Below are 12,093 nucleotides of genomic sequence, written 5' to 3'. Positions count from 1 at the left end.
ACCCGGCCCTGTCGCAGTGAGGCAGCTGTGTTGACAAGAGGCAGGAGCCAGAAGGGAGCTCTGCAAGTACCTCTGTGCCACACTAAATCAGATTATGCTTCCTGAAAACAAGCACAAGGACCAGCTGTGGGGCAAGAAAGGAAGTTAAGCAGTGTCTAGCAATGCATGAGTCACTAGTTTTCTCCCGCAATAAACGCTTCCATCTGAACAGTTGAGCACATCCTCCTCTACCTGATGAGACCTGTTTGACCTGGTGCACACCCTCCCCGTGTCCCGCAGCAAAGTCAGGACTTGCCTTTCCAATTTGCTTTGAGAAGAGGCAGCTCATGCCAGAGCACCTCCTTTGTAAGGGCCCATCGCCTCCTCAGTTTGAGAACCTGAATAGCACACTGTCCTACCTCACTTCTGTCTGAAGACATGCAGGAAATGGTACTCTTCTAGCAAACCAAGTTAACTTAATGGGAACAGAAGGTTCTGAAGTTTCTTGGCATGCTAACCTTGTCTCTGTGGAAACAGGAGCATCAGCCTACTAATACGCCTTTAACTTCAGAGAGTGCAGTCACTTGGAAGAGACTGAGCTGGAAAGTGAAATCACTGAACAGAAGTAGTCCTGTTCGGACTCAAACCTGGACGTTGAACACTCTGACTTTAGTCTTAATGTTTTCCACTTTTCCTCAATCTCACACTGCTCTTGCTTTCTTGCCAGATACCTTGACTAGAAAGGTGCCCAGTGGCAGTGCCAGAGAGAAAGCACAGATGCCATTCCCAGCTGGATGGATAAAAGTCATTGTTCCCAACTGGTTTTGTCAAGTACAGAACACCATGCATGTGACAAAAACAACATCTGAGTCAATGATACAGTGTCTACAGTTAGAAATTCAGCTTTTAGACTTTGAAGCTTGAAGTGGGAGCAATAAAAAGTTTGTAAGATAAAAAGGTTGTTCCTATTACATCAGTGCTTGTAACTATTACATTGCCATGTACTTTCTGTTATTTTGAAATAATGAAGAAATCACCTTTTTGATGTCAAACCCTGTACGTGCATTTTTGTGCTTCTTATATATAAGCCATTAGCCTTGTACAGAACAATACCACTTCTATTGCCACTGTGTTCCTAAACTTACACAAGGCACTTGCAAGTGAAATCTTGCACTAGCAAGCTGAAAGCTTGCTTTCAGCTGTGACAGCCTGAAGTTGCCGTCAGCATAAGGTGATACCACCTCCAAAAAATCCCCACCCTTTCTTCACAAAAAACCCACATTCTGTTGTCCTGCATGTCTCCCCAACCACTCTACAGCTAACACAGCTCTGGGAGTCAACAGGCATCTGCCAGGGCAAAACAGATTTTTCTTGTTAGTGGCTGTACCACCTTCAAAGCAAAAGCATTCTTCCAACATACTAACATTGCAGGGGAGTGCTCTAAGCTTTAAGGTGAGTTGCTGTAGCAACTGGCAAGAGAACATGCAATCTAGGTACCACACATGAGGCTGGCCAGTTTCTACATTCACAGTATAGCCCTGCTTGCTTCTTTTACTACTTCTTATGGGTGTGGTGTCAATGAATCTTCCCAATCCCTTGTCAACTTGCTGGTACTGTCTGCTTCCTATGGCACTAAATGTCAGAAGCTCACTGTCTGCTGTGTGAAATCTCACCTTAATATAACTGGTCAACCTGTTTCAAGTGGAGGAGGAGTGTCCCCTAAGTCAGTATTTGTACAATTTGGTGAATACTATTTCTGCAGCCACTTGACTTGCAGCTTTCAGGATTTTGTAAACCTCGACCTTCTTTCCCCTCAGTCTTTCGCTCTCCAGAGTGAAGAGTCATAGCATTTTTAGTCTCTCCTCACAAAGCAGCTGCTCCATTTCCTTGATTGCTTTAGCACAGAGACAACTAGTGATGAGCAAACCACAACACCCATTCCCCAACATCCTGCACTGCTTGGGGGAGGGAGGTAGAGAAAATAGGACTGAAGCTGAGCCTGGAAAGAAGGGAGGGGTAGGGGAGAGGTGTATGGATATTTGTTCTTACTTCTCATTATCTACTCTGATTTGATTGGCAATAAATTTAATTTAATTTTCTCAAGCCAAGCCTTTTTTGCCTGTGACTGTAAGTGCTCAGTGATCTCCCTGTCCTTATCTTCACCCATGAGCCTTTGGTCGTATTTCCCACCCCCTATACAGTTGAAGTACGGAAGTGACAGAGCAGCTTTGTGGGCACCTGCTGGCCAGCCAAGGTCAACGCACCACAACCACCCAGATACTAGCTAATCTCTCACAGCTGCACCCTTTGCAATGGGAAATAACAACAAAAATACAATTTTAAAGTCAGACAGTCCATCACTGCATTTGAGCAAATGCAAGCTTAAGTATTTTTACTGCAAAATAACACATAATACTATTTGTAAGCACTTTATCTTAAACACAGCTTTACACAGCTCTAGTCTGAGACCTAATCCTGTTTATGAGAAGAAAAGAATCAATACTGTTGATGATAAAGCATTACATGTCAATCAACAAGATCAGTTCAGCTGCCACATAGTAAGTAATACAGTCCATTCTTTGCTTTTCATGGCCATAGCTTTATTTTTATTCTGGCTAATAAAAATGTAAGATATTGTACAGAAAGTGTAAGACTTAATACATTACTTACTCAACAACCAAATAGGATTCAGCTTCCCAGTCTCCTAGTTTATCTAAATACATGTAGACAAATCCTGTAACAAAGCTTTAACATATGTCTAGGATACTTGCTTTCCGAACACTTTCATTCCTGTAATTTCAACCTGAGCTATGAATATTAATAAGAATTGTGTCTTCCTTCCTTCTCCCTGAAGCAAGAATTTATTCTCTAGTCCTCTGTGCCATCCCAATCCTTGATCTCTGCACAATGCATATACTTAAATCATGTACTTAATCAGTTAGCAATGCATCTGCATTCTATTCTCTCCAACATCTTATTTTCCCATCTTTTTCCAACAACCTGATTTATTAAACTTCCATTTTTAATATCTATTCCCAATTGCTCCAACCAATACACAATATAAAAATTACTTAACACCACAGAGATATTTAGCAAGTCTAAGTTATAATGTATTCAATAACAGCTTCAGATACTGAACAAATAGTGTATAGCTTATACAATCTTAAACTTGCTATTGCCAAAGCATATAGTTAGTTCCTCTAACCATGTTTAACAGCAATTAGAAGGTCATAAAAATATCAGAGGTAATCATTGTCATTCCTACACGAATATTTCAAATTGCATTCATCCATGTTCAAATATGCTTATTAATCCAACAGAACTGGATCTTCATGGTTTAGTTTTGTACACAGAAATGTTTATGTTCTTTAAAACTTACTCATTCAATCAGATTTAAAGATCAACCAAAGCACAACTGATTAAACGAATTCTGGTTCAAAATGTACTGTTGATACTACTCAACAATACCTAAGGCTTAGAGTTAATAGTTACTAGAAATCCACTTGTATTGCATGAACTAGTATGGATGTACACATAACATCTGCTCGGTTGGTTGGCTTGCCAAGTATGACAGTCTTGGGATTTTCAATTTGTATCAAATGGAACCCAGGCTTTCTACATTATCATGCTGTGACCTGCTGATCTAAAATAAAAATGAAAAGTATGTATTTAACCTGTAGCGACATTTCTCTGCAAATGACATCACTTTAGAAACTAATACCACCAACATGACTCCTTTCACTGATGTTTTGTCCCATATTCCTTCTGTTTCCTCTTTCTTATCATTATTTTATTTATAGTAACAGTGGATTCACCTATTATTTCAGAACACCCAATTTCAAGGAACTCAGAGTTATAGCTTATGATGATTGGCGTAATGGATGAACAAGTCTAAGGACTGTAAATCATAAGGATATATATATAAGAAAGTATATAATCCTTGCAATATTTTCATATAGAAGGATTATCTTCTTGTTAAATAGGAACGGTATAAGCAGATTCCATTTCCAGTAACAGTACTTACTTCCTTCCATCAGGTTTTTTAATTCCTGTATTATATCACTATACACACAGGATAAAAGCTCCTCATGGGATTTTGTTCCATCCAAATAAACTAAGAAAGATGAAAGAAAGTTTTCATCAGTTCTATGCCAGTTATCTGTTACAGCAATTGACAAAGTTTCCCTATGGAATGCCATCAGAAGACATGAAAAAATAAAATCCAAGAGCAGTAACCTCCTTCTCTTCTTTCCCAAATTAATTTTGCATGTTAAAAAAACAACATCATGAAAAAGTATTCTAATTAAGAATTAATTTACAATTTAGTATAGAATTTAGTATAGAATTACAATTTGGTATAGAATTCTCCATAAGTGTAGTGGTAATTATGTTCAGACAGTAAAGCAAAGGCATAATTCAGCAGAAGGACTCCTATACAGTGGAAGACCTCTGGTTCCTTCTCAGCTTCAGGGCTTAAGCAAGTGAAGGAAGAGCACTGCCATTCCCATTCTCACTGCACAGCAAGAAGCAGCCACCTGACTTCTCTTTCCTCTGGCCTCCACTCCGGGAGTAGGCAGTCCAGGATCTATGCAAGTGTGAGCATCAGCACCTAGGAGCTATCTTCAGCTTATGCAGGATTCCAACCAGAATTTCAGTTCTGTTCTGAAGAATTCTGTCCGTGCATCAGCTATCATCTCAGAACCTTCTTTTTTAGCCATATGCATGTATACACACTTACACAAACTAGCTTGTTAAATGGACTTAATTAGTGATCAGAACATTTCTGTGCTTTTAGCTTCATAATTTTCATTATTAAAAACCAAAGGCAAAAAACCTATAGACTTGAAAAATAAATCAACAAAAGATCCAAACCTATTGTCTGAGTCCACAAAAACATTTGAAGGTAAGTTTGTCCCTTTCAAAAAAATCCCACAACCCAACAAAAACTGCACAAGTGCCACAATTAAACATTGTAAGTTTAAAATTAAGGATATCATACCAACATTACTTCCATTCTCTTCCAGTTCTTTTTTATATTTCAGATACATAGGCCACACGTGTCCATCGAAGTACCCGGGTGTATCTGCTGGCTGATAGATTCTGGTGCTACACAAAAATGTATTTGCTTTCCCATACAAGTTTTACATTTTCCCCTAGTGTCAGCTGGTTATTAAGAGCATCTATACAAAATGAAAAAAAAAGACTAACAGGCCACATAGCTGTTGGAGCAAAGGAGGCTCCTTAAATATAATAATAAAAAAATTTATTATTTAGTACAACTAATATTACTATAATCTGTGATATGAAATCTTGCTAACTCACCTTTTTCTGCTAATCAAATTACATTTAAGATAAGCTAAAAGTTTGGTTTGTGCGTTTTTTTAATTGAAAAAGGTATAACATAAATTCAGCTGTATCAGAAGTGTTACCAAAATAAATTAGTTTTTCTCTCTTTTTTACTGTGTATTCAGATTTCTCAACTTTTAAGTGTTTTTGACACTAGTCAGCTGACTAGTGTTTTTTTCTAGTCACTTACAGCCTGGACACTAAAGTCCTTTCAAAGGCAAATCTAGGGAGCAACCAAGAGAGTGGAATCAACCAAAGCCAGTTGAATGGAGAATTTCTTCACTCAGCCAGCAGATTCTGACTTTGTGCACAGATATTGCTCCAAGCACACAGTATTGCTCCAAATATGAAAGCAAGTCAGACACTGGCTCAATAATCTCAATTCGATACACCCTACAACTCATGCGCAGTCTAAATAAAGAGTACACTAAACCCACACATAAACACTGTACTTCAACAATAATCATGTAGCTGTGTTCAATCAAGGGTAAGACTGCTTAGTATTTTTTTAACTGTTTCTCTTCATAAACATGGTTTAGCTCCAATATGCAGTCAGTAATCTAAATAATTTATCTGGACAACAAATTCTCAACAAATTTTACAAGTGTTTGTAAAACATTTAAGACTTTAATATCCTTGTGCTCTAAAATGCAAGAAAAACCCAAACCCAAAACAACCCAAACAAACCCCCACCCCATCTCCACATGCTTTTGTTAATGTTGGTTATATAGCCACACAACTTTCCCTGGGAATCACAGAAGACAGATGATCTTAAAGAGCTTACATATGGCAAGCACCAAACAAAAGCTGATATAAAAGAATTACTCCAGGTTAGGGGGTACAATGACCCTCTGCCAGCAATAACTGAATAATCTTACCTCCTTCTCCTTTTGCACTCTTCATAAGGAAGGGTCAAAAAATATCTTCTATTCCATAGTTCATTAAGTGGCCTAAGATAATAACATATTTAGTTCCTTCTTCCTTTTTAGGCCAGCTTTTAATATACCAGGTTAGATATTACTGCTTACTCATAATTGTACAGCAGAAAGCCTTCAACAATCAAAATATAAACTTCTTCGGTATTTTTCAGATTGTCACGTGTATTCTGTGGTTTTGTCACAACACCTGACATTGTGGGGTTTTTAATCCAATTGCAAATACTTTTCACCATTTCATCCATATAGAGGGCATCAAGTACTAGATGAAAACAAAGTCAGAAAGTTAGGCACCGTTTAAAAACAGAGAATTAAAAACCCGAAAACCAGCCCTTAAGTATCTCTAGGTTAATCAATAAGAATAAAATAATTTACATACCAGTCTAAATGAGAAGGAACAAGATTGCCCCAAAAATTCTCTCACACATGCTCGCGACAGATGAGACCCTGAAAGTGAAGCTTTCCCCAGGACTGGGGTATTTCTGGTAGGAGTGGTCTCTGAACTCTGTCAACAAAGTGTGAACGCACTTCACAGCCTTTCTCTTGATGATAGAAGCTGCAGGGACTGTTTTACTATTCCACAAAACTTGTAAAAACTTACTTACCTCAGGGCCTTCACCCTTCTGTCAACTGTCACTGACACAGCTGAAGGAAGCAGGTGCTCAACATTTTTTGCTTTGGGTTTTTACTGGGTTCAGGTATTTGGAGGGTGGGAATGGATGGATTGAAAGGAGGATGGCATACAAAGCCAAACAGCACAATGTAGCACCTTTTTTTGTCTGTAGATACTTAAGAACATTTTAAATACTGAAAAGTCAAGAGAAGGAAGTGTTTGGATAACATAAGAGCAAACACATTTTAGAGCTATTAGGAACAGCATTAAACCCAGGTATTTGAACCAGAATTCCCAACTTATCCCTCCAGTTTCACATTCCAGTTTCATGAAGTCTAGAAGTTGAGCCAAAGACTGCATAGCTGATGTCAGTTTTCAGATACAATTTAAGGTGCTTGACAGTGTTCTTATTAATACATTTTGTGATCACCAAGTATCAACAGATATTAGCTAATAAGCAACTGTTCACAATTGGATATGACCTGGACCAAAGCGCAGGCCTAAAGTGGATCTGTATCTAGAAGATAATAAGATTAAATTGTCACATTGAGCCAGCATTAACCATGAACTTCAAAACATTTTGTCTCTATGTGAGATCTGACATGAAACAAAGGTGTCAGGACCAGACCCAAGTTTTGACTGATTTGGAATGTGATTCAGACTCAGTGGTGATATCCCATGAGTTCATTACCAAAGTAGGAAAAAAAAAAATCTGTTAGTACATCAAAAGTGATCAGATTAAGCCTATGCCAGTGCTGCAAGCCAAGACTTTCAGCAGAACAGAATCATTTGCCACTGCACCAGATGCAACCAGATGCAAAACTAGAGGAAAAGATTAAAAAGAGTAAAGGAAAGCTCAGCACTAGCTTGAGCTATTTACTGGTTCAGCAAATTGTCTTATTTAGTGCAGTAGGCTGGAAGAAACTGAGAAAAGGGTTGCTCTGAAACAGTTTGTTTACTTCCTTTTACAGGGAAGAAGGACAGGGGTTGGAGGGGAAGAAGTACAGAATTTCAGTACAATGTTCAGAAGCAATGCATCAGAATTACTGACCATCATACAGCTTAAATCCACGTTCATCTGTTTCTACTTCAGACTCTGGCTGAAGGGAAAAAGAAATTAATATTTTCAAGGCTGCTTTTATGACTACTGTCACAGATATATACTCTTCAGTTACAAATGTAAGGGTTATACCATTTTGTATACTAATTGATTAAATTTATCTTCTAAATTAAACTGCAGTATGAAACAGTTAAAATACAAACCCTTTATTTAATCTAGAACAAATTCTCCAAATCATTCCTCTTAAGTTCATTAGAGCTTTGCTTCATAAATAAAAGCTCCTTTATCCTACTTAAACAACATCAATGCAAAAGTTGTTTTTCTGTTTTGATTTGGGAGACAGAGATCTTCTTATTGCTCTGTGTGTGCAGGGTTAACACAGTGTCATTAACGTCATTAGTGCAAAGTATCTTGAAAAATGCATCCAAGAACACCCATTCCTTATTTTTAAACAGTATCAAAGACTTCTTTTTTTCAAGCATACTCAGTAGTGCTGTCCACTGGAAGGTCAGTTACCCCAGTGCTCATTTTATCTCTCTTTCTCATGGAGATAACGTTATTTTAAGCAGCAATTTTAAAAGTTTATCAATAGAACTGAAAAGAGAATAAACGATAGTAACATCTACTTGAGACTACTTTTACTGACCAGGTCTTTCCATGAATACTGTTACCTTAAAAAAGTCATCCTGAGAGATTGTATCGCAGTTGGGAAGCATTTTCTTAAGCTTTTCTGCCAGCGTGGTCTTCCCCCCGTTTGTTACACTGAGTTAGAAAACATAGTAAAAATTGCATCAAGACAAAAATTTATCTTGTAGACATCTGTACAAGCTTACACACACATTTCTATCCAGTTAGAAACACAGAAACCCTCCCAGAGTTTATTTACAGTGGATACTATCTACATCTAGAAATTTTCTGACAGGTTCCAGCAGCTTTCAGACAGTAAATCTAATAGTGCCAAGAAAGAGGTTAGAGAGATGTGGTACCTGAGATCTCTAACAGACACAGATCAATTTCTTAAGAGTTAGATGCCATAAAATGAGACAATTATATCTTGTATTTGTAATCTATTTAAAAAAAACATTCAGAAATAGAAATGACATGACATCATTCTGAAAGGAAGACTCGTCTTGAGCTGTAAAGGAAATTTAATTTGCTAATACTTACCCTCCAAGGCCAATAACGAATACTTTCATTGTTTTCTCCTCAGTTTTTCCTCTTCACTGTCAAAAACAGAGCCAGTAAAAACTCTTAATTCAGCAAGAAGGAAAATGGCTATTGTATTAAGAAATACCAGTTTAAGACTTATTTTCTGTCCTTTTGTTCTTTTTTTCTCTCCCCCCTCCTTGTAAAGCTACTCTGTCAAGGCTTAGGGTTGAGCCCGCCACTAGACAAATAATGGTCTCTATTAACTCCCTCTGCCTTCCCAGTGAGGATTAGAAAAGGAATAAGGGAGACAGACTTTAATAGTAATAATAAAATCAAATACCTAAAATACCAATACCGAACCCAACTCCTCTGATAGTAAGCACATCACCGTCACCACTGATGCTGTGGGCAGACACTGGGGAAGGCCCAGACTGGTCTCAGAAGCAGATGGGAACCAGATTCAGGAGCTGGATTCTGGAACTGGACTCAGGAATGCACGGATTGGGATCAAAGGCAGAAGAACAGACAGAGTCAGTCCTCCTCGGACGCTGGCCATTGAAGAGGGCTTGACCTTTGTGATCGCTCAGCTTTATTCTAAATATGACATGTATGGGATGGAATACCTTGTTGGTCAGTGTAGGGTCACCTGTCCTGTCTGCTCCTACCCACAGGTGTGGCCTCTAACTTACTGCACCCCACGTTTTTTTCTTTTTACTATATGTTCTGTGTTTCCCATTTTACTAGTTTTCTAACTCAAAACGGGGAAAAAGAAATGGGTACATAGGATTTAGCAGTGACTTTGGTCTACACAGAAGAAAGTATAAGCAAGAGGCTTTCTGCACACCAGTCCCTGGCAGTGACTGTGAACATCAAGCATTATCACTTCTGGAAGCAGACACTGTCTGCAAAAATATGCCGTTAACCGCAGACACTTAGAAGAGACTGAGCTGAAAATTAAAATCACAGAACAGAATTAGTTCTGTTCTAACTCAAATCAGGACATTCTGTCAGAGCCTCACCTGCTTGTTCTAATGCTATCAAAAAAACCTGCAATATACATGCCACATTACAGATTTCAATGCATTTTATGTTAGCCAGGATTTTAATAATTTGGGAGGAAACTCTGAGAGACTGATTTCTACCAGTATCAAAACCACAGAAGTCCCTAAAGAAAAGTACAATCACTAGCTCAGGCATTAATGGTATAAAAAAAGACTACGTAAATAGAAACTGTGGTGGCAAAACAAACAGAAACCTTATAAAAGAAACAAGAGACATGCTGAGGAGAAAGATACTTTAAAAATTTCATTAAGGGTTAAAACAAAGAGTATGTGCCATCCTCCCCTGTTGTGAGAGTTAACAGCACAGACCATAAAAGTACTCCTCCTCCACTCCACCACAGAACAATCTGAAGTCATTAAAACTACTGTAAAGGCACTTTAAGCCATTCTAGCTTACTTGGCACTGAGAAGGACTAGATAGCACTTAATTTTCTCCAGAAAAGATCAAAGACTGAAACTCCGAAAAGTTTTACAGTTGTCCATCTATATCACTGTTGCTACCAAGAAACCAGTCCTGAGTCTCCAGCTCACTGCACACCTTCAGTGGTCAGAGCTGCCAGAAGATGCAATCCTGTCTTTACCTGACTCTTTTCCAAGAACTTTCTTCTGGAGCAGGTGTCTGTAGAGTCCATAGTGAATTATAACAGAAAACTACTCCAGCTGCAAAACAGTTCTGCAAAGGAGGATGGAAGGGCAGAATGCTAGTTTTCAGCTGAACAAATTTCCTCCAGTTTAACATCCCATTACCTGTGCCTGCAAAGGTATGGTGTAGCAGGACAGGTACTAAGAGGGTTGCTTCTCTTGGCAGCAGCACTAGTCTACAGAGTTTGTCAAACCAGTTTAACACTAGTCAAACATTGCTTTTGATGAGCAATTCATAACTATTTAACTACAGGTAAACACCCTGTTTTTCATCTGCTTTGTCCTCCTAGGTCATATTTAAGGAGGTAAGACCTGAAAGGACTGAGCAGGTAACATCACCTACCCTCCCCAACAAACAAGTATCTATCTGTACTATACTAGAAAAAAAGACGGCTACAGGGCATCAGGATGAACGTAAAAACACACTGTTTCCATGAAAGTAAGTTTTAGGCATTCAGATGGAATCTGAAAAAATAATATCCTTTTGCATTTGGTGCAACGACTGAAGTTCAACTGTTTCACAGGTCTGTGAAATGATTTTTGCATGGTTGTGTTACATTTTTTCTGTTAAAAAAGACATACTGACTCGTCAAAGTTATCACCAGCACTGCTCCGCAGTGGTGCTGCATACATACAGAGGTTGGCACTGGCAAGTTTTACAAGTTAGCATGAGAGGGTTTTCTAATAATATTGTAATTCTCAAGGTCAGTGATGGATCACATGTTTATGGTATTGGGTCTCTGTTTGAAGAGTGCAAATGGATGATATCTTCTCAGAAACCGATGATACCCAGACCATAAAACAAAAATAAAATCAAGTCTTTTCTAAAAATTATCAGTAAGTTTTGTGTGCCAGAGGTTTACCCTTTGTCCCACAAAAAACGTTATGTAACAAACTAAATAAAATCTGGACGCACATGCTGAGCTTTGGACTCTAATCTACATTGTCGTCTGTATGAAAGTTAACCTCAGCTTAAGGCAAAAAGCACCGAGATGAAAAGAAAAAAAACCACCAACCCTTCCTGTCCCCAGAGCGACGTTTAACTGTCACCAGTGTTGCAACACAGAAATCCTGAACTGCTCTGCCTGGGCTCAGTGTAGCATCTTTAAAGAGGACATAAACCCTTGGTGACACTCACACAGAATTACAATCACCCTATCTTTAACAGCCTAGCACGACAAAATTTCAGCTCGCAGTAACAGCCACAGCACGCTTCCTTCTAGGCACCACCAGACATGGGTGGGAAATGTCTCTCCCGGGCACCAAAGCGGCGGGCGGAGGGGACAAGGGGAGCGTGAGCCAGCTGCC

The 12,093-nt window shown here is 38.7% G+C and overlaps 1 protein-coding gene across 2 annotated transcripts; it reads right to left on the bottom strand.

Annotated features, from left to right (window-relative positions):
* Nucleotides 1-3,594: 3,594 nt before the first annotated feature.
* NMRK1 (nicotinamide riboside kinase 1) lies at nt 3,595-9,129 on the bottom strand. Of its 2 annotated transcripts, none has more exons than XM_010132898.1 (8): nt 9,101-9,129; nt 8,605-8,695; nt 7,925-7,973; nt 6,354-6,522; nt 6,204-6,275; nt 4,979-5,085; nt 4,004-4,093; nt 3,595-3,617 (listed from the first exon to the last, which is right to left on the bottom strand). In XM_010132898.1, exons 1-8 carry the CDS (start codon nt 9,127-9,129, stop codon nt 3,595-3,597), a joined length of 630 nt encoding a protein of 209 aa, XP_010131200.1. The 2 variants fall into 2 exon arrangements, with proteins under 2 accessions (XP_010131200.1, XP_010131201.1); XM_010132899.1 differs by having other exon boundaries at nt 3,603-3,622.
* Between the last annotated feature and the right edge of the window lie 2,964 nt (nt 9,130-12,093).

Source organism: Buceros rhinoceros, unplaced genomic scaffold (genome assembly GCF_000710305.1).
Source record: "Buceros rhinoceros silvestris isolate BGI_N320 unplaced genomic scaffold, ASM71030v1 scaffold15683, whole genome shotgun sequence".
Taxonomy (NCBI): domain Eukaryota; kingdom Metazoa; phylum Chordata; class Aves; order Bucerotiformes; family Bucerotidae; genus Buceros; species Buceros rhinoceros.
This window is presented reverse-complemented; position numbering and strand designations above follow the sequence as displayed.

What these genes read in the sequence shown, in the direction of transcription:
- NMRK1 (XM_010132898.1), bottom strand. Translation starts at nt 9,129, where the DNA reads ATGAAAGTATTCGTTATTGGCCTTGGAGG. An exon ending in TGGATTTAAGCTGTATGATG is followed by an intron (nt 6,523 to 7,924) that starts GTCAGTAATTCT and finishes GTTTTCATCTAG; the next exon opens with TACTTGATGCCCTCTATATG. An exon ending in AAAAAACCTGATGGAAGGAA is followed by an intron (nt 3,618 to 4,003) that starts GTAAGTACTGTT and finishes ATTTTAGATCAG; the next exon opens with CAGGTCACAGCATGATAATG.